This window comes from Armigeres subalbatus, unplaced genomic scaffold (assembly GCF_024139115.2).
Source record: "Armigeres subalbatus isolate Guangzhou_Male unplaced genomic scaffold, GZ_Asu_2 Contig1644, whole genome shotgun sequence".
Taxonomy (NCBI): domain Eukaryota; kingdom Metazoa; phylum Arthropoda; class Insecta; order Diptera; family Culicidae; genus Armigeres; species Armigeres subalbatus.
The window spans coordinates 75,442-98,481 of NW_026942444.1; the positions used below are offsets into that span (position 1 = coordinate 75,442).

At 38.1% G+C, this 23,040-nt stretch overlaps 2 protein-coding genes across 3 annotated transcripts in view; one reads left to right on the forward strand and one right to left on the reverse strand.

Annotated features, from left to right (window-relative positions):
• Nucleotides 1-23,040, forward strand: part of LOC134203088 (coiled-coil domain-containing protein 102A) — a 66,527-nt gene that overhangs the window by 13,359 nt on the left and 30,128 nt on the right. The window lies entirely within an intron of this gene.
• On the reverse strand, nt 18,322-19,185 carry LOC134203097 (lysozyme-like). Its single transcript, XM_062678072.1, has 2 exons — nt 18,814-19,185; nt 18,322-18,577 (listed from the first exon to the last, which is right to left on the reverse strand). The coding sequence occupies exons 1-2, from the start codon at nt 19,121-19,123 to the stop codon at nt 18,438-18,440; spliced, it is 450 nt and encodes a 149-aa protein (XP_062534056.1). The 5' UTR covers nt 19,124-19,185; the 3' UTR covers nt 18,322-18,437.

Sequence of the window (23,040 nt, forward strand, 5' to 3'; positions counted from 1 at the left end):
TCGTTTTTTATTTAACTCAACTATTTTTACGTAGATTTTGGAATTTACACGTTTTTACGCAGATTTCGGGATAATTAGAGATTGCATATTGTCTGGAAACTATAATCCGGAGATCCGCTAGTGCCGGACACATAAGGCATTTAACGAAAACTCTCTTATTATCCGGATTATGTTTTATTGTGTACCATATACACAAAATATGATCATTAATGATTCATACAAACTATATTTGAGCATTTGAACACGTTTTTGGACGATGTATTTTGATGAAATTTTTCACGGTTAAGAAGGTGTCCCCAAATACCGGACACTATTGCATCATGTTCAAATATGACCAACTTCCTATTACATAAGTAAAGACATCATTTAGAAAAATATTATTTTTCACCTGCTTCAAGTTGTAGATATTAACAGGTGTTAGTAGAGCTTATTTAACTCTCCAGCTCAATTTCTTACATCCTACTCAAAATTCCCTCAATATTCAATGACATCTTCAATTTTTGTTTCTGCTTATTTCTATGGCTTTCTGATATCTCAGCAAGTAAAAACAATTAAAAAAAACCATATATACATTAAATATCTATCCAATCATGATCGCAATTTGAAATATGCCTAATATTGAACAACTCGACATAATCAGAATGCATCCGATTGATATTAATATTGTTGATTCAAACCTTCTAAAATAAGGCGAAATATGATTTTTTTGACATTTTTGTTCAATTTCAAATTTTGTACAAAGTTTACAACATGACGATCTGATATTCCCAGGCTACTATCATGCTATTGTTTTGCCCATCGCCAAATCGTAGCCAGGATGTCCCGGGCACAATTTTTTTTCATACTACTTTTCAATGATGACAGCGGTCTATGTCTATTGATGATGATGACACCGCGCTTGTCACAGGGTCGGATATTCCATACAGGTAAAGTACTTTTCAATAGCTTTCTTTTGTACTACGTAAGATAATGGAGGGATCTCTGCAAGTGCCGTTTTAAGATGTGTCCGGTATTGGGAGATGTCCGGCGCTGGGGGATCTCCCCCTATACTAGTGACATTCAAGATACAATAATGAAACATTTATTCTCTTCCCGTATAGAAATAATAACAAATATAATGAAAAACTTTTAGCAAGAAATGACTCTCGAACAACATTCGAAAGCTATAAAGGTGACGAGTGTTTTTCATTCGACTTGAGTCGTTTTTCAGTGTGCTAACGAGTTTCCATAATGCCAAAACATCTCGTAATTCTTGTACCTCCTCGAGCATACTCGAACGATGAGTCGTTTTCGAGATCGAATCGAAAACCGTAATTCCAAACATGTTCGACTCGATAGAAATACGTTCGAATCGAGATGCGCAATGCCACCCCTGTTGTTTCTGGTCGTATGTTCCACTTCTACGATTGTTTTGTGCTACGCGATCCAGCAATAGTGTTTCCCGATAACGTTTGACAGTTTTTACAGTCAATTTCGCTAATTTTAGATACTTTGAAATCATTCCTCCTGACCATGTTGGATTTCCAACATGAGTGTGCAAAATTTGTTCCCATCTCTCGCGTTCCATTTTCGATAACTTTTGAACGTGAGCATCAATACTGATGAAACTTTCACCATAAATTAAACCAACCTTCCGCAACGATGTGATGTATTTTACTTCTTGGTACGGCCACCAGAGGCGCCGCAGTAATTGGAAAGAAACGGCCAAATACTAAGTGGATCGAGCTTCATGCCCAGCGTTTGAGATTGGCTGTGAAAAATCACCGAAGAGAGCTAGGTCCCCAGTTGCTTCAGCAAAAATGTCGGCTACCTAGGAAAAATATTGGAGGTCAAGTTTGACTATATCCTGAAGACCTAGATATCCAAAACCTTGGGAAGATTTTGCTTCTGACAGATTTGATTTCTTTCTTTTCTGATTTCTTTCTGCGGATGAATCTGAAATATTTAGATCGTATACCACATTATTTAATAAATCTGAACACTCAATCAAGTTTAGTCATCTTGATCGTTGAGTCAGTGATCTGTTTTCTGGAATACGAGATGCTCAAGGTTCTAAAAAACGTTCTCGAATACAGCCCACGGTATCTACCAAATCAACCAAGGCTTATGTAAAGTCTTCATCATCCACCCAATCCAGTCCAATAGGCACATGCGCATCATTTAAATATAATACAGTCGGTATTGAAATGTGGAACAGAAGTTCTTGAAAAATTGTTCGAAAAGACTATCAAAGTGTCCGTGAAAATATTTTAGTATGGCATCATTCGTTTCAACGGTTCGATATCGAGTCTAATGTCGTTTTCGGTGCACCGGATCCGCTCTAACAGCTGTCAAAACTTTCGGTTATTCGTTCCAGCCCCCTGAAACGGCTGTCATCTGCATACAACATGATTGAAGCCGAAAACTTGGTGCTAAGCTTGGTGCTAGCTGTCAAGCAGTGGCTTTAAGCACGGAACACAGTGACGCATGCGACAATATCGCTCGAGAAGAAATTTAATTCGAATAAAAAAAATAAAGAAACAGTTTTTTCAAAATCGTTAAAATATGTTTCATTAATGTATTGCAATCGTTAATTTCAGATACACATGTTTCGTTATAGCGCAAAAGTTATCAGCACTGTATTTGTCACAATAACAAATTCCAAATTATTGATAATAACAAATTTGTCAAGTCTGCCTGATACTCATGTCGACATCATAACGGTTTGATAGATGTCTGAAGGAATTTGACAAATATTTGGCATTGTGATTAAAAGTGGGCCTTTAATTTCTAATGCATCGTTCTGTTAAAAAAACAAATTTTTGCAAGTAGAAAAAATAAGACTGCAAACCAATTATTTGATTGATCAGCAGTAATTTATTTTTCCTCCAAATTTAAGAACACTATTCTCGTTGGAATCTGAAGCAAAATAAAAAAAAACGCTGGTATCTCCAGCAGTTTTCTGTTCATGTTTAAATTTTATTTAAATAAATAAAAAAATTATTTATTCTGTTGCTCAGAATTGCAAAGTGCATTGATCCAAATTCCGTAGTTAAAATAACGCGTTTAATCGCCAAAACATACAAAATTTGCATCTCGTGATTCAATCTGCAGAAAATAGAACAAAGCTGTGCAACAGTTTTGAGCTTTTGAATCTGAACTTAAATTAATCTGAGGCAGCTGCTGGGAGAATGCATGTTTCAGATTCATATTAAAATTAAATGCAGCAGTACAATTTGAATCACTACTAATCTGATTTTATTCTTGGATTACTTAGGATTCTTAAGATTAACTCATAATCGATAAAAATTCAAATGTTATACATTTGCGATATGAGCAGTATGGTTAGGTTTCTCGTCAGCTAAAAGATTTTTTTCCGGTGCATGAAAAGATATTTTAGTTACCAGATAAACATTGTCGCTGTCGTCGCTGTCCGGAACATCTTTTGCTGGCGAGGATAGGGGATCTAAATGTCAAAATGGAAAAATACATACGATTTGACAGGTAGGTACCCAACATGTTTCGGACAGCAGAACAAAGGGAACTGAAGCGACAATCTTCATCTGGTAACTAAAATATCTTTTGGTGCATGATTATTGGCAGCTCGATAGTTATTATTTTTAGTCTCTTGACTAAGTCAATTATGCTTCAAAAAACTATTATTCTGTCAACACACAAATGGTCCAGTTTAAAGAAAATTTTTATCCAAAATGCGACATCCACTTCCAGTTGGATCAGATCTAAATGTAAAGAAAAAAGGTTCCAATCAAGGTTCCAATAGTGTTTCATAAAACACCTGTCGATGACACGTACAATGACTAGATTAATTTATCTTAATTTCGACGCCCACATTATAGTGAGCTCAAGTTTGTAACCAAAGAGTTAATGCGTCAAGATCAAATAGATGAATTAAGTTCGTCAACTGAAAAGTAGTTGCTGTCTCATATCTCATGGAGGCAGTTCAATAATTATCGTATAATATAGATTTACGTTTTAATGGTTTTGGGAGGTGCATCAGCCTTTTTTAAGACTGGGTATTTTTTAAATCTTCGAACTGGCACTGGCACAAGTTTAGGGTAAATGTTGCATTTTGGATCCCTAGAGGAAGTGCTATATCCGCTTATATCTTTCAAATGAGACGTGTGATACAGCCTAAAATCACAAAATTTCATAGATGAAAGTCTTATTTATGAGAAGGAAGTTTGAAATGAACACCGGATGTTTATAAATAGCTTAGATTTTTAACTATCTGAAATGAAAATATTCTTCGTTTTGGAAAGTGCAACATATTTTGGACCCCCAAATGTACACATTTTGGACACCCCCCTTTTAGTCTGTTCAAAAATGAATTTTCAATTTGCACAGGTCATTTGAGCTAAAGCAAAGTCTTATCTTTCGATTGACATGCATCAATGAGAAGATTGCATCGATTTAAATTTGCAATTTCAACATGAACTGATTGTGTTCGTTCCAGTGTTGGGAAATGTACAGTAAAACACTGTGATTATGCGAATGTTTACATTTTATCCGATCAAATTTCACGCACCGCACAAACCGAAACAGTTTTCAAAAAAAAATGTACGCCTCATTGTGACATTTTTTTTACCGATGAGGCAAACTGTTTGTATGTTCCTGCCTGCTGCTGCGTGAGAGTCGAGCCGTCGGTGCAGTCAGCAGATTTCTTGTTTCGGTTCGTGCGCAGCGCAAACAGAACAGATTCGAGTTTAATTGCCTGTGGCGCAAAGCCCAGAAAGAATGCTAGCCGTTGGTACTAATTCATTAGTTCTAGTCTCTAAAATGAGCAAGGAGTAGAGAAATAATCATTTACCACCAAAAACGGTCATACGTCGTGAAATGAGTGTACAGAAACATTAATTGTGGGGAGAGAAAATAAAAAAATCATATGGTGACTGGCGTCTGCATGGTCGTGGCTGCTGCTGCGGCTGCCGTGTTTTTGTTTTTCTTTTACTTCGGGGCAGATTTAATGATAAAAAGAAATGTCAACCGTTCCCGTCCCTGGTTCGTTCTGAGATATTCAATGATGTATGCTTTGAAGCGTAACGCATTGTAACGCTTGCCTTCTTGAAAAAATTGATTTCATCAACATTTCATCCAAATATCGTTATTTTCGCACATGAAACTAGTTAAACACATTCGCAGCAATCTTATTTGCATAAAGACCATACGGGATTCAGCAGCGGCATTGAATTTAGTTCAGATATCAATAAAATGTCAACAGGAGGGTCCAAAATATGTAGGGGTCCAAATCAAGTTGGTTACTCTAATTTTTCGGTAAATTTCCGGTCCAAGCATCCCTAAATTGTCAAAATCGAATGATAATTGTGGTCATCTACAGCATCTTACGAGCGCTAACGGTAGAAGTAGTTTGATTTAAAACGGAAAACAGTACGAGGTTTAGGGGCCCTCCTTAGCCGTGCGGTAAGACGCGCGGCTACAAAGCAAGACCATGCTGAGGGTGGCTGGGTTCGATTCCCGGTGCCGGTCTAGGCAATTTTCGGATTGGAAATTGTCTCGACTTCCCTGGGCATAAAAGTATCATCATGTTAGCTTCATGATATACGAATGCAAAAATGGTAACTTGGCTTAGAAACCACGCAGTTAATAACTGTGGAAGTGCTTAGTGAACACTAAGCTGCGAGGCGGCAATGTCCCAGTGGGGGATGTAATGCCAACGAAGAAGAAGAAGTACGAGGTTTGACTTTTCTCATATTGTGTATCAAGTGTGATATCACAAAATAAAATTTGAAATCGAAAAATTGCGAAAAAACTGCTAACCGTTTTAAATCAAATTGCTCCTACAATTTTTGAGAAGAATTTTAAAACACTTCCGGTATGTTTCCTCGTGCATTTTTTTTTTTCAAATATTATCCTTAGACTTCCTCTTCTTCATGCAACCTGTATTCGCCAATAATGATAAATTCATGAGGATGATGATGATCGCTGCGATGACAAACGACACAAGACAAAAGTCAAATAGATTACACCTTACCAGAACATGTTAAATTGTGGCGGCTATTGAAATTAATTTATTGTTCAAGTTATTGTTTTTTTTTTTGGTGATAATTTCGGCTGATTTTGATGATAATTATTTATATTGTGGCAGCTATTACCGCACGTAAAATGCTGGATAAATGAAGAAAATAGAACAATATAACTTAAGTTATTGAAATTTAAATTTTCACGATCGAAAATCATTTTGCGATACATAATTAAATACCCGCGCGAAATATACGGTACAATATGAACGGAGCTTTAAACTTCAAGAACAGCACTAGCGCCACACCAACAAACGGTGGCTTCAAGAACTAGTGCTTGTTTCACGGGGTTGATTCGTTCAGGTTGGATCGCGATCCGCACCAGATCCGACCCAAAATGAATGAGGTTCGCTCTGCCGATTTATCGAGATCCAACATAGGTTCACCAATACATTCAAGCACAAACTGTCAAACTGGTGTTTATGTTTACGCTAAAGGAAAATGAAAACGTAAAAGACACGGATGGGTATTTGATTTTGTTTGTTTCATTTGTTAAATTTATCAATTTTGTTGCTCTTCCACGCAAAAATGGATTATTTTAATTTTGTGCTGTCTTCAAGTTTCTCTGATGGTGAATCGGATTCAGATATCGACATATTTTTCGCTGATTACCTCAGATGATAGCTCCACTATAAACAAAATGAGGGTTGAAAATTTGGTTGAAAATGTGATTTATAAAATGCAGTGACGAGAAGGTAGGTCACTATTACGTTGTGTATTCGAACATATGCTTTAGGTATAATTGCTCTATCAATGGGAAAATAGCGTACCAGAGTATCTGCCGCTATGAAGTTATTTATACCAAAATGTTCATACCATTATTTTATTCATTATTGCAGTCTGTGCATAATTTGTTCAAGGTTACGGATTTGAAGAATGATTATGTATTACCCCTGGCATTAACCATTTATAAGACTTTGGCAATTATATTGCCATCAACAAATTTATAAATGGTTATTTATAAAAAAAAATCAAATGTTTATTTAGGAACAGTTTTTATACGAATTGAGCATTTTTTTTAGTGGAAGAAAGGTTTTTAGTTGTAATTCGTTAAAAAACCGACAAAGACATATTTTATCCCATTGATATTGATTATGTTGAATCTCCTGTTTAGATTATGTAGTGAAAGGTTATTTGCCTCTCTTGTATATTTGGTTTTTGCAGTTTTGACGAAATCGCAATTTATCCCAAAGGGTCTCCTCTTCTTGGGAGAAAAATAGCAAAAAATATTGCTGTTCAACTCTTGTACGATTTGTACGATTCCTTGTTTTAAAATAAAAAGCCCCAAATCTCAATAAATGTTGTATTGGATTTTTTACAAAGTGTTTCCATATTTTCTTGTTCTGTTCCATTTCAATGACATAATTGATAATTCAAATTTACTGTAACACAATCACTGTTACCCAAAAAGCCATATAGAATCAGCATAACAGTTTATCCTCCTAATTTATTGATGAAATAATAGTCATTTTAGTCATTAAACAATTAACAGAAGAAACGTCTGATTTCCCCCATAACTCATAAAACAAGAAAAAAATAACACTAATAACAAAATTCAATAGATAAAATATGTCTGTTTCTGCCAGCTGATAAAAATGCGAATTGAAAACAAAACAGATGATAGGGATTGAGTTCTCACTAATACCATCATACTGACTCGATCCCGATTCGTTTTTCGTTCGGTTATTCAGAGTTGGGTTCGGACCTGATCCAGGTTTAAAACCGAAAACGACATAAGAACATCAACTCATGGAGGGTCAACTGTAGCTTGTTAAAGAATTAAATGATCCTACCAGCTCGATGGAACTGCTGGAATGTTTGTGATGTTATGCACGAATATATCATTTAGGAATTGGTTGAACGGGTAGATCGTATGTTCAGAACTCCAGGACGTTTTATAGAACAAAAAATACTTGTAGTAGCTTGTAAAAATAATGAGTGAAATACTATTGGCTAAATGGACCTGCTGGGATGTTCAACGATGCGCGGACACATCGTTCAGGGGCCTGTAGCAGAATCGAAATTTTACTAATAATATTAGTAGAGTAGCTTTTAACTTGTATTTTTCCGTTGCATAATGAATCTACAAGTATCAATTTACAAGTCTAATATTACAAGTGAAGGGCACTAATAATATTAGCAGAATTAACAAGTAACTGTTGCATAAAGAAAATATAAGTACAAATTATTAGCGTTGGCCAGTAGTTTCTTTTACAAGTATGAATGGTGCTTTAATTTAATTTACAAGTAGCTTTTGTTTTATTATTTCAGCTGTGCAAAGTAAATATACATCGTTTTTGCCTTTCTCGTACCACTAAGTTGTACCGAAAGGCTATCATTTCACTCCGAAAACGAACTTTTTATAGAAGCCTCTGAGACCCATAGTATTATATACCAATCGACTCAGCTCGACGAGCTGAGCACATGTCTGTCTATCCGTGTGTATGTGTGTGTGTGTATGTGTGTGTATGTGTGTGTGTATCTGTGTGCACAAAAGCTATAAAATACATTAGACAACTTTTCGTATAGTAATCCTTAACCGATTTTCTCGCAACAAGTTGCATTCGACAGGGGACAAAGCCTAGTTGATCACTATTGAATTTTATAACGATCGGTCATTGCGTTTAAAAGTTATGAAGAAAATGGTACATCGGACCATATAAACCCCATATAAGGTTGGTGTCTGAACTAAATGCGAGAAAGGCACCACCAACGCTAGGTGGTTTAATCTGGGTTTTTGCTTTTAACGACTTAACAGAGAAAAAAATTATTATTCAAAGTGCTTTAAATTGACATACAGTGAAATACTATGCACTAAGAATAAATTTTTCGTTCCAATACAAAACTGAGAATTATGAAATTTTTCAAATAACTCTGGAGAAAGCAAAAATACTTTAAGTGCTGACATCAAGTATTCAAACGGTGGGGCGCTAACTACTCAAATGTGGGTTGTTTTCACGTATAATCGTACTTTGCCCCAATAACCCTATTTTATGTAAAATAACTCATATTACCCAAAGCAAAGTTTAGTAACTTTAGTTTACATAAAGATGACTTTATTCAACTCAAATGTGAGTTGTACTGAACATGTACTGAACAATCTCGGGTGGGCCCATGCATCTTGCCCTATTTTTGACAACAATCATGGAAAAGAAAGGAAAAATTACTAAATTTTTTAATAAAACTTTATGCAATATTATTATTAGTAAATATTTTGAACTTAAATTTTGAAATTATTTATCTTTCAAGAAATCGCCTAAATTTAATAATAATTTCAACAATTTCAATTATTGGACTAAAAACAAAATCCAAACCCGCAAAACACGTAAATTGAAACCCGCAAGTACAAATCGCCCAAATTAAAACCCATGTCAATCCCAAAATCCGCCTATAAAAACCACGTAAAAAATCACTTTTTTGTAAAAATGCCAATACCACGAAACCGGATTGAACCAAGGAATCAATAAATTAAAAAGAGAAGGATAATAAATCCGTGTTCCGTGTATACCTATCGCAGTATTCTATGCACAAACTTGCAGAAAAACATAAACAAATCATTTATCGCCGTATTGACAGTGAACTGTCGGATGAATTTTGACAGGTAAATGAACCTGACAGACTTGTCATTTCAATCTTACTAATAATACAAGTACTAATATTATTAGTTGGCGAATTACTTTTATGCAACACAAATTACAAGAACTTGTAATTTTTTGACTTGTAACTTTTGTAGCTAATATTATTAGTCTGATTATGCTACAGGGCCCAGGACTTGGTTGATCGGGTAGATCACATGTTCTGAACTGTTCAAGGATGTTTTGGAGAAACTAAAAGGTCCATAGTTGCGTGCAAAAGTAATAACTGAAATCCTATCGGCCCAATGTACCTGCGAAGATGTTCAACGATGCACGAATACGTTGTCCAAAGCATGGTTGATCGAGTATATCACATGTTCCAAATTCCAGGGCGTTTTGGAGACCCTGAAATAGTTTATGTTTATTCAAAACTCGATCAATTCATGTATTATGATCACATAGATATATTTAGCATTAGCATTAACATTGAGCAATTCGCACAAATTCGTAGGTGATAAGTACAAGCCAAGACTATTGTATGAGAGTAGCATCACTTTCATCCGTTACCACAGATAATCATTTGGGACCAAGGATGTTAAGATCATTCAGTAATTTGCTTTAGATCATTTAGTAGTTTGTCAATAACACATTCCAGAAGCTGAATTTCAAAATATGTTGTATGGTGGACTTCTAGTGCGAAGGTTTTTCTACAACTTTGCCTAATGGTTCGTTATTAAAATTCAACTAATAACGGAGTTAGAGCGCTAGTTGCAGTAACTTAAACTAAATGATTGGAATTTTGTTATCATTTAGTCTAAGTTACTGAAACTATAGCTATAACTCCGTTACTAGTGGAATTCAAACAACGAACCATTAGGCAGAGTTGTAGAAAAACCTTCGCACTAGAAGTCCACCATACAACATATTTTGGAGTTCAGCTTCTGGAATATGTTATTGACAAACTACTAAATGATCGAACGCAAATTACTGAATGATCGTTAACATCCTTGTTTGGGACTAATCACTATCTCTTAGATGGAAGCAATGCACTCTCCAATAGTCGAGATCTGTCCTGGCCACGTCCTTGCGAATGCTGAGGAAGGGGAAGGATGGTTAGTTGGACACCTACTTAAGAAAGATGCAGATAACTCTACGACCTCTCATAGGTGCCACGGGAGGTTTTGGGATTCTGTGGGACGTTATAACAGTGGGAATCATTTTGGTAGAACGTGACACACAGAAAGAACTAAGATAGAAATACAAAGTAGGAAAGGGACTAGCCTGGAATTGAACCCACGACCTCCTGCTTATAAGGCAGAAGCGGTAGCCTCTAGACCACCGAGCTCGTCAATTATGATCACATAGATATTTTTGGACATATATCCCAGCTTAGGACATTGTGTTTGTAAACATTTCAGTTATATCCGAACGCCAAATAAAAAAGTAATCCCTCGTCCTGAAGTAATAAAGTGCGAATAAACCCGCATATTGTCTCTTTTATTTCGATGAGGGGAAGTCGGTAAAGAGAAACCTTGTCTTGTTAGTTACGGCTTTATTACCGCTAGTGCTTGAAAAACTATGAATACAACATTCGGCCAGACCCTAACCCAAGTTATTTAATTTGAAAAGCTAAATCTCTAAAAAAAATGGTTGAATTTTCTTGTTGATAAAAACGGAATAATTTTGTTGACGAAATCGGAGCGTGATAGAATCCGAGCGTGACAAAATCGGAACGTGATAAAATCGGAACATATCTGTAACGGGTACCGTTAACGCATTTTGTTTTTCCAAGGCATATACTGATTCATATTTTAAAAATGTAAAAAAAAAATCAAATCATTTTTTTTTACGATTTTGTCACACTTCCTATTTTATCATCCCAAATGTTTACCACGGGGTGATAAAATCGGGAAATTACTGTATTTATTCTAAGAATATAAGTTTCAACCATTGGTCAACATGGAAAATTGTGACTAATGAGATGCTCTTCAAAAAGAATAGAAGACCCTTTTCGTGATGTCTGCCTTGGATAACCAGAAACGATAACGCATCTTTTGTTTCACTGTCCTACAAGAAACAACTATTTTTGGAGATACCAACGAAACCAAGGCCTACAAACCCTTAGTGATGAAGAGTGGATATTTTCTGCATTCAACAACCTAGGAAGACAGTTCCGGATTCTTCCGCTTAAGCATTGTCTGTTTCATTTCATTATCTAGTGGAAAATATTGTTATCAAAAACATTGACAAATATGAACATTGTAATAAATATCTATTGAGAGCGATTTCTGCAAACCCTGGTTAAGGTAAAAACCCAGATTAATCCACCTAGCGTTGGTGGTGCCTTTCCGGCGCATTATAACCCTCTCTTTCCCACGACTTTTTTCAATGATTTCGATAGGAAGGAATCATCAATGGAAAAGAGCTAGATCAAAAGTTATTTAGCATAGTTGAAATTAGTGGAAAACGAAAAAAAAATTTTGATTGCAAATCAATACACTGGATTCTGTTTTTACACGATTTACATTTTCTCAATTTTCCACTCATCCTAAATGATTAACGTTCATGTGATTTTTCTTTGATTTATTCTGGATTTTTTGAAACATGTTGCGAAGTGTTTGGTGGCAAATTGAAGTCACACGATCAAAAATACGAGCGAAAAAAAATCGTGTAAAAACAAAATCCTGTGTAGTTACTAGATTGTTTTCAATAGTTTCACTATTTTTACTCAAATGATACTCAATAATTTGATGAATGTTGGAAGGTGCAAAATTTGATGGAGCTTTATAGCTACCATGGGAAGGAAAGGGATAAACATGAGAAAACTCATAAGAGAGGTCGAAATAACACTTTAAAGATATATATTCCACTATCGTAAATATTCGAGTCGTAAATACACGTTTTAATGCAAGAAATATGCATTATTATATGCTAAAGGCCGGCAGTGAGCCACAAACAAGCTGTCGAACAACTCGTCTTACAATTGAATAAGGAAAGAAATAGTTTCTTGTGGGCTTGAACACTGGCGAAGTTTAACTGGGGCGCGTGGCCCACCAAATAGAATATTTTTTCTTCAATTTAAATATACGTACTTGATACTTGATGGGCTACAGCTCTTCGATGAACCTACGCCGAATGGAGTATCCTTCTCCACTGGACTCGATCCTGGGCCAATCGCTTCCAGTCGCCCTGAACATTGAGCGCCCTCAGGTCCTCTTCAACTGCAAAAAGCCATCGTGTACGTGGCCTTCCACGAAGCCTGCGGCCTCTTCCGGGTTCTCTACTAAATATTATCTTCGCTTGTCGTTCTTCCGGCATACGAGCAACGTGACCAGCCCACCGTAGTCTGTCGTGTTGTATAAGCTTAATAATATCCAGCCCTTTATACACCTGGTACAATTCGTGATTCATGCGACGCCGCCAGATACCGTTCTCCTGTTTACCGCCGAGTATTGTCCGCAGCACCTTACGCTCAAACACTCCGAGAGCTCTCCGATCAGCCTCCTTTAAAGTCCATGTCTCATGGCCGTATAAAGCCACCGGAAGAATCAGAGTAGTATACACCGCGAGTTTTGTTTTCGTTTGCAGACTACGTGACTTAAGCTGGTTACGTCCGTAATAAGCCCTATTTGCAGCTGCAATACGCCTTTTCACCTCGCGGGTAGCATCATTATCGCACGTCACTAATGTTCCAAGACACACAAATTCTTCTACCACTTCAAATTTGTCACCATCCAGCACCATTTCGCTACCACCACCACCCACGTTGATTGCCAGCGACCATGTACTTCGTTTTGCTGGTATTGATCGTGAGTCCAATCCTCGCTGTCTCCCTCTTAAAAGGCGCAAAGGCCTCTTCCACGGCACGGCGATCAATTCCGATAATATCGATATCGTCCGCAAATCCCAGGAGCATATGCGATTTTGTGATAATGGTACCGCTTCTTTGCACACCAGCTCTCCTAATCGCTCCCTCGAGCGCTATATTGAACAGTAGGTTCGAGAGTGCATCACCCTGCTTTAATCCATCTAAGGTAACAAATGACGTCGATATTTCACCCGCAACCCTTACACTTGATTTCGATCCGTCCAACGTTATACGAATCAGCCGTATCAGTTTCGCCGGAAAACCATGTTCAAGCATAATTTGCCATAATTCATTCCGTTTCACTGAATCGTACGCCGCCTTGAAATCAATAAACAGATGATGTGTCTGCCAGTTGTACTCCCGGAATTTATCAAGGATTTGTCTCAGGGTAAACATTTGATCCGTCGTTGATCGGCCCTCACGAAAACCTGCTTGGTATTCGCCGACGAAGGACTCTTCAAGCGGTCTCAATCTGTTGAAAAGAATACGGGACATAATTTTGTACGCCGAATTAGGGAGGGTTATTCCTCGGTGATTGGCGCACTTCAGTATGTGCCCTTTCTTAAAGAGATGGCAAATGAGGCCCTCCAACCAGCTAGCAGGCATTTCCTCGTCTTCCCATATTTTCGACATGTTTGAGAAATAAGAAAATTATTTTGAGCTTTTTAGTGGAATGTTTTCACCTGTCATAAGACGAGTTTGAACAATCCCATTGAATTCCACCACTTAATTGTATCCTGACAGATACGTATTTCGACCTCAACAGTAAGGCCGTCTTCAGTGTCTTGACTTGACTCGAAGTCGAGTCAAGTACAAGACACTGAAGACGGCCTTACTGTTGAGGTCGAAATACGTATCTGTCAGGATACAATTAAGTGGTGGAATTCAATGGGATTGTTTAAACTCGTCTTATGACAGGTGATGTTTGAGAAGTTCAGCCGGGAGCTGGTCCTTCCTCGCAGCCTTATTGTTTTTCAGCTCTTTGACAGCTTTTTTAACCTCATCTAGTGTAGGTGACTCCACAGCTTGTCCATCGTCGCTAAAATTTATTCTGTTCTCCGATGCACCGTCACTTCCTCCATTCAACAAAGTCTCGAAGTATTGCTTCCACCTGGCAGCCACTTCAGTTTTATCTGTCAGCAAATTCATTTGTTGGTCGTTGCACATGACGGGAGATGGCGCTGTCTTTCTCCGCACGCCATTGACAGACTCATAAAACCTCCGCATATCGTTCTGCTCCATTTTTTCCTGCGCCTCACTAATCACTTGTTCTTCGTACTCTTTTTTCGGCTGCTCTTGCTTCCTTGTACCGATGTCTATTCGATCGGGTACCTGACACCAACATCCGACTTCTGGCAACGTTCTTCTCGTCTGTCACTCTCTGACACTCCACATCGAACCAACCCGTCCTGGGTCGCCTCTGTGCAGTGCCTACCACTTCTCGTTGTGCTCACCGCTCCATGGATCGATCCCCATTGTTGATGTTGTCGCTAACGTTGATTGCACTTATCCGTTCGTCGAGCTTCTGGCGGTACTCAGCCGATACTCCTTCCGCCGACAATCGCTGGATATTGTAACGCATCGTTCGCTGTGATCTTTCGTTCGATACAGTTGACAACCGTGATCGAACTTTACTGACAACGAGGTAGTGATCAGAGTCAATGTTCGGACCTCTGAATGTCCGCACATCGATAACATCCGAGAAGTGGCGCCCATCCACCAGAACATGGTCTATCTGGTTGCAAGTTTCACCATTTGGGTGTCTCCAGGTGTGCTTTCGGATGTTCTTTCGTGCAAAGTAGGTGCTACTGATGGCCATCCCTCTGGCAGCAGCAAAATTTACTAGCCGTAGGCCGTTGTCATTGGTAGCGGAGTGAAGGCTCTCCCTACCGATTATGGGACGGAAAAAGTCCTCTCTACCGACCTGAGCGTTAGCGTCTCCGATAACAATTTTCACGTCATGCTTTGGGCACTCTCCATAGGCTTTATCAAGACATTCATAAAACCGTGTCCTTCACGTCGTCGGATTTATCGTTTGTCGGTGCGTACACGTTGATTAGGCTGTAATTGAAGAATTTGCCCCGTATCCTCAACACACAGATTCGTTCGGTTTCCACCGCATCACTCGCTTCATCTGCTTGCCCATCGCTACGAAACCAACTCCATGCTCTGCTTTTCACCGCCGCTGTGATAGATGTTATACTTGAATGCAGTATTGGTCGTGGGATCCACGGCTCGGAATTCACGTTCTTCGGATCTAGGCCATCGGACTTCTTGAATAGCAGCCACGTTCACTCCAACCTTCTGCAGTTCACGAGCCAGAAGGCTCACTCGTCCAGGTTCATTAAGGGTCCTGACATTCCAGGTACCGAGCTTCCAATCATAGTCCTTATTTCGTTGCCGGGTCGGTTGCCAAAAATAACGTTCTCTTTTTCTTCTATCTCCATTTTTCGTGGTATTTGAGAGGCTTCAGTAAGCTACCTTACCGGGGTCGCGTTACCTACATCGCGATGATGGGGCTGCCACCTTAGGTATAGCTGACGCGATACAGCATTTCGTTAATCAGCCGCTGGGTACCAGGCAGACGCTGTTTGAGCCGCACCTCCTGGTGAACAGACGCTCGAGGCGTACCTTCTCACTCTAGCTGATGTCAGAAGGACAACAGTGCCCAGGCTGCACTACCAGCTAAGTACACAACCCTTAGCTGCCGGTCTTTTGTCATCGGACGACCCGTGGAAGCGTGAGATGGGGACTTGTGGGGACCAGAGCTCTGTTGGGCGCTCCTTCCTTGATGTCAACCCACCATTTTGCAGCCCAATTTAAATATATACTCCAAGATTTCTTGAAATAAAAGGATTTTTCACCAATTTAATAAATTTTTGTAGAAATTCCAGCAAGAATTCAAGGAATTCCTGGAGATATTTAGAAATATCTTCGGAACTTCTTTAGGAATTCTTTCGGAAATTCCTTTTCCTGAAAATTTACCTAGAAATAATTTAGAAATTTTCTCCACAAGTCTCTAATAAAATCCTCCGGAAATTCCTTCGAAGTTTCTTCTCCAGGTATTTGCTTAGAATTTGCAAACGGATTTATTTTCTGGATTTTCCTTCTGGAATTCAGTGGAAAGTTACTTCAGGAAATTTTTCGGATACTCCTTTAGAGAATCCTTCTAAAATTTCTTCAAAAATATCTTTGGAAACACATTCCAAATTTACTTTAAAAATCTCTTCGGAAAGTCTAAATGAATTTCCTGAAATAATTTTCGATGGGATTCCTTGAAGAATTTCCAAATTACTTCCGAAAATAATTTCTGAAGCAAATACTTAAAAAAAATCCGAAGAACTCCTAAAGTAGGCCTAGTTTTCGAAAGAATTCCTAATGAAATTTCGATGGAATTCCGTAAAAAAATTTGAAGGATCTTTTAAAGGCATTGTTAGAAGTATTTCGGCGAGAATTTTCGGAGGAATCCTTAAGGAATTCTGTCTGAAAGTTCTTTAGAAATATATTCGGAAATTCCTTTGGAAAAAATAAAAAAAAATCCTGGAATTTTGAAGGAATTCCTGGAGGAAATTTCCGAAAGAAGAGAATTTCCGAGGGAATGGATTCTTCGGAGGATTTTTCGAAATAATTTTCGAAGGATTCGATTTTTGGAGAATATCTAAAGGAACTTCAGTAGGAATTCCTGAAGAAAATTCCGAAACTATTTCCAAAGCTTTCCTTCGCAAAAAAAAAAAATTATTTGCGAAAGAATTTCTGGAGGAATTTAAGAATGAATTCCTGATTGAATACCTGAAATAATTTTCAAATGAATTGTCTAAATAACTTGATGTATTTCCTAAAAAAAATGTCTAAGGATGAATTTCTGAGATAACACTTTGATCATTTTTTTTTTCAAAATATTGTAGGAGGAATTTCTGAAGGAACTCCTGAAGGAAACTCCTAAAGAATTCCTGGAATTTTGAATAGAATATCCGAAAATTTTCCAAGAAAAACATTCCAAAGAATCCCCCGATGCTTCCCCAGTTTATTACTCAAGCAGAAGATAACATTCAATTAAAGGTTCGTAATGTTAACTGCCTAAATTGAGCCAAGAAAGAATTTCAGCATTTAATCATATCAAATCTTCATAGTTTCAGAATTATTGTGAAAATCGTATTAGTAAAAACAATGTGTTTACTGATTATTCGCTTATCTGATTAACCTGCTTTCATGATGGAATCGCATATTAGTCCCATATGAAAAAAAACATCAAGTTGAAAAAATCCCATCTTGAAAATGACCGCATATCCCATTATCAAAGAAAAAGGGGCTCATATGCGGTCATTTTTCATCTGGGACAAACTGGCTTGATGTTTTTTTTTTCGACTTTTCCTAAACAAACATTCCTATTTAATAGTTGCATTCGATAATGCTATGGTGAAAATGACCGTTACAGGTGCTAACTCGAAAACGACGAAAATTCATATGAGACTGATATGCGATCATAGGCAGTATAATGATCGATTTCCTATTTATCCTCCAAATTTATTTTTACCTTAATGTATAACATAAAACCGTGAAAGCTACTTCGAAATGTTATCTGTATATTACCCATATTTTTTATAATCCTGAAAATTTAACGAAAACCCTGAAAAAAAACCTGGAAAAATCAGGGAATTTCTATTTTGAAAATTAGTCGACACCCTGTATTTGTGCATTGCAACTACCGAAAATTCTATTGATGTTTCAACTATTTTTCTGATTTTGATGTGATAGCGACACGCAATTCCCTTCATCCATTTGTTCAATTGTAAATACAGCTGCATTAAAGATGGATTAAATAAAACTTCTAATGGCACGACCGTTTTGTATCTCAATTTTTATTTGCTTATTAAATACTGACCGAATTGTAAACAATTTGCACAGCACTCTCACTTATCTAAACAATCTAAACAACGTGGAACATTCGGTATGGTATTTTCACAAACCGCACTTGCTCAGATCGGGTAGCGTTTTTCCCTCACACCGGTTGATCCATCCATACCAGGCCCGAAAACCGTGCCGCTTGAAGATCTTTTTGACGCACGTGGAAGCCTTGCTGATGTCGTCCTTCAGGAATTCTGTAAATGCACACAAAATTACACTTTAATAATCAAATTCGCAAATGTTATGCAAGAAAAAAGGCTCTCTTCTACGTTGTTGGGCCTGAAGCAGGAATAAGTTAATATTTTCTAGATCAATTGAACATCATACCAAAAACAAATTAATTCCAGGATAACATTGAAGTTCTTCAGAAGGGAAAGTTTAAAAAGAAAGCCTTGAAACTTATGAAAAAATAACAAACTAATCAACTCACCCGAACAATTGGTCTTGCACTCGTTGGACGTTTTTTTGCTCTTATCCTGCGGATTGCACCAGTACCGGTCGTTGATCTGAAACAGGCCCCAATCGGTGGATCCGTTGCGGTTGTTGTTCTTCTTGGTGGTGTCCATGCCGCTCTCGTTCTGCACCAGGCAGACCCAGTTCCGGAGGTCGCCCTTGTTGAAGCCCTGGGCCAGCAAGGCTTTGGCCAGAGAGCACTTGTCGAACTTTTTCGCTTCGGTTAGAACCAAAGCTCCCACCAGCAGCAGCATCAGCAGTGCCAACGAATTTGCGTCGTTCTTCATTCTGTCCGGGGGTGGTTCACCAACCACGCGCTTTCACTTAAGTTGTCTAACTGAGCGTAGAACATCTCCGGGGGCATGTTTTATATATGTGAACATTGCCATAGGCTAGTGCGTTATCTTGTGCAATAGTACACAGTTGGTCATCGTTTTTTTTTTTCGCCCGGCTCTTGCACAGAGAAGACATTGATTTATTTTTGCTAAACGATGAAAGGCCGCGCCTGTGAATCCCCTGGAGGGCTGGCTGTTCCTTAACGGGTCCGGGGGAGCCCCGGAATAAAAATTCACATTCATTGGCTTACCATTTCTGCAATGCAATAATTCATTTTATTTAATCCTGAATGCAGAACGTTGTTTGGAACACTGATTTCTAAGAATATTTTTTTGAATTCTTTTTCCATGCATTGTAGACACGGTGCACGCCTAAAATAAATTACTCAAATCATCATTTTATTGAAGTAGTATCTTTTACTTAAACTTTTGAGTTGTTCCATTTTTAATGAAAAAATTGTCGGATTCGACTCAATTTTTAACAGTTCATTTTTAGCGTATGTGTTTGTGTGTTCTTTCGATTCAATGCTCTTTTCATATGTGATAGATTACTTTCTATTATGGAGTTCTAGTGTTACATGTTTATACATTAGAGTTATATGTTTATTACAGAAAACTGGGCGAACGTGCCCGATCTATCTAAGGTTTAGTTTTTTTTTACCTGTCAATCATTTAGTTTATTGCAAGGCAACTCATTTTCATATTTGGAGATGAGCCAATATAACTGTTTTTCGCCGGATTGTAAAAACAGTCTATGTACCGAAGGTGTTTTGGAAATCGGGAAATGCGGAGGATATGCGGGATTCAAAAGTCTATGCGGGAAATACGGGAAAAATTTTAAATTTTCCATTACACCGGGAATTTTAAAAAAAATAGGGAAAATGCGATGTTTTATAAAGACAGTTAAGGTGAATCGCGTTGGAATCCGATTTTAAAATTACATGGCCACTTCAGGGGCACATTACTCCAAAAGTATACGATATGCAGCAACCAAAAATAATGATTAATATAGTGGAAGTAAATGGAATAGTGAAGTCTTTTAACTTTGTAAAAAATGTTTTTCACATATGCTACAAATTAATATTTGTGCGAGAAACAAGGGCTATGTGACATAAGGCCTAAGACGGCCGCCGTTTTTGGACTTTGTCGTGATTGTCCTGAACTGGTCATCCTGATGATGCTGACTACTCGATTGATACTATCCAGCGAATTAATGGTACTTGATTATGATCTGTTTCTCTGTCAAGGAAAATAACTCCCTTGTTTTGTATGTTAATTATGTTTAACTCATTTACACCCGAAGTGTTGGAAAAACTCGTTGGACGTTCACGAAAGCAATGATATGGATAAAAAAAATCAAAGATGTCCTTCAGTTTTTCCGAATAATTGGGGTCTTCAGGTCCCGAAGCTCCCGGCATCTATCCGGTACTGTGTTTACTATTTATTTGGAATTTCTTTTTGCAACATTCGTACAAAGTGGCCAATCCATGGAAATCTGCATTGTTTTTAAAAACTATTTGGTGCGAATTGGTTTTTCGGAAAATTAGTGAAGCGATTCGACTTAGCATGAAAAACTCAAGCGTGATGTATTTCTTCAAAATCGAAAATGATTTCATTCGCGCGTGAGGGTTCGAAAGTTGAAATTTAAGAATGATGTAACCAGTGGTGCGTTGATCTGTCCAAGATTGTTGAGATTTTCGTGGTTTTTGTATTCGGTTTTTGTTGTATATGCCTTGAAAATTGTTGATTCATTGAAACTTGACCCAATCAACACTCACTGTGACGACATCAGCAGCATAGGATAGTTCCGCTACCAGGTGTACGCAAGGACATGGGAGGTCATGGCGGGTGGTGTAATGGAGACATCAATAGGGCGAAAGTGTGATGAGGGGAAAATGTAACGGTCAAGCCTTTTCGCGCCTCCATCTCTAAATGGCAATTAGCTTGCAACTTTTGCTAGAGAAAGACGTGAGTCGATTAGCTATCCGAAATACTTAAGGTCACTCCTTATGGAATCCAAGTTTCAAAGTGCTCGCGTTTTCGGGGGCACACCACTCGATACGGAAGCAACGCACAACTGTCATTTTTATTAATTCACGCATGCTGCGACGCAGCAAAGCTAAATCAACAAAAATGACAGTTGTGCGCCACCTCCGTATCGAATGGTGTGCCTACGAAAACGCGAACACTTTGAAACTTGGATTCCGTAAGAAGTGACCTTAAACCAAGAAGTTAAGGTCGAAGATCTGTGAAAAAGTGAATTGTACTACATAGGAGGAAATATCCAGGTATGGTTTAAACCTGACTATCGATCGTCCCTCATCACTAACCACCACTCCAACACCCCCTCCAATAGGACCCCTTTTTGGCTGGACCTTAGTGCACCCACATCATCCTACGTGAACTCGGCCGTGGAGTGTACTTGGAACCATTAACCAAGCAGCATATCGGTGGACCGCTAGTGTCCGTAGTTCATTTTGTGGATATTAACAACACTGCATTCCGTGACTGGGTTGGAGGAGACAAGCCACCATCGAAACCGCGGGGTAGTGTCCCTCCCGAGACAGTCCACCACGGGCTATAATTGGAGCTACCCAGTAGCGACGGTAAAGGAAGCGGTTGGAGTAGCGGAACGTGAAGGGGCCACCGAAGAAAAGTTAGAGAAAGTGAGGTAGGAGGTAGACTAAGGAAGTGAAAATACGAAGAAGCAATAAAGGTACCTGTGTGTATAATTTGAAGAAATCGGTTTTGGTGTTCAAGTGGAAATTTCTTGTATTTTCTTGGCTGCGATAACCAAGCGCTTATGCCGACCCTGAGGCAATTGAATAAGGGGGGTCTCAATAGTGCTGGGCAGGGATCATCCCATTAGTTACAATGATTTTACCAATACTATTAAAACCAGTAATACAACCATTCAAAGGTTACAATAATAACATTTTGGTTAAACCTTACTGTCCCCCTCTTCAGTGGGCAAAAGCCTTCACTACTGCTTTATAAATTAATTAAACGGGGTCGATATTCATCGCAAAGTCCATAAGTATATGCGACCGCAGTTGAGGGTCATGAATGCCTTTTGGCTGAATAATTGAAATAATTATCAAGTGTGTGAACTGTGAAGTAAGAAATAAGAAGTGCGTTGTGAGAAGTAATTAGTGAGTGGAAAAAAGTGAGTTGTGAGATGTTAGTAGTCTGATGTGAAAAAAGAGTAGTGAGAGGAGGGAGGTAAAACTAAATAGTGATGAATGAGGAGCAAGAAATGAGACTGACACATTTTAATTGGGAACTGAGAAGTGAAACGTGAGATTCAATACCTGAGAAGTGAGCAGTGTTGGTAAAATCACTCATAAAACTCACTCATCGAGCTCTCCCACACGAGCAAACTCGTTTGCGAATTTAAAGATTTGCATCACGCCTGGTTTTCAAAAATGATGCGTCACTCATTTGCCAAAAAATCATTTCCCTCTAAAAAGCGTTTAAAGACATTTTGCTGGCAATTTATTATTTACACAAGCAAGAGTATTTATTGTTTTATGCGACGAACGTCAATTAACGGTTTTTAACGAAGGAGAATAAAATAAAACTTACGATGATTCAACTCAGACATGAGTTTTTAGGTGGTGAGTTGATGCGTTTCAACTCACGATTGATTTGAATCATCCATGAGTTTTGAGATTTTGAGTTCTTCTCAACACTGCACTATGGTCCAGGATACAGATTTACGCGGAAAGATGAATTTTACGCCAAAACCATATTTTTTAGAAAAAACTGTTGTTCTACAAAATTGTTCGAAATAGTAAGGCCATCATTATGGTTCTACCAAAAAATAGGGTGGCCCATCATATAAAAAATAGAAAATATTTTTTATTTCT

Coding starts and splice junctions, on each gene's coding strand:
- LOC134203097 (XM_062678072.1), bottom strand. CDS start 19,123: ATGAAGAACGACGCAAATTCGTTGGCACTGCTGATGCTGCTGCTGGTG. Junction 18,578..18,813: donor GTGCAAGACCAATTGTTCGG/GTGAGTTGATTA, acceptor GTGCATTTACAG/AATTCCTGAAGGACGACATC.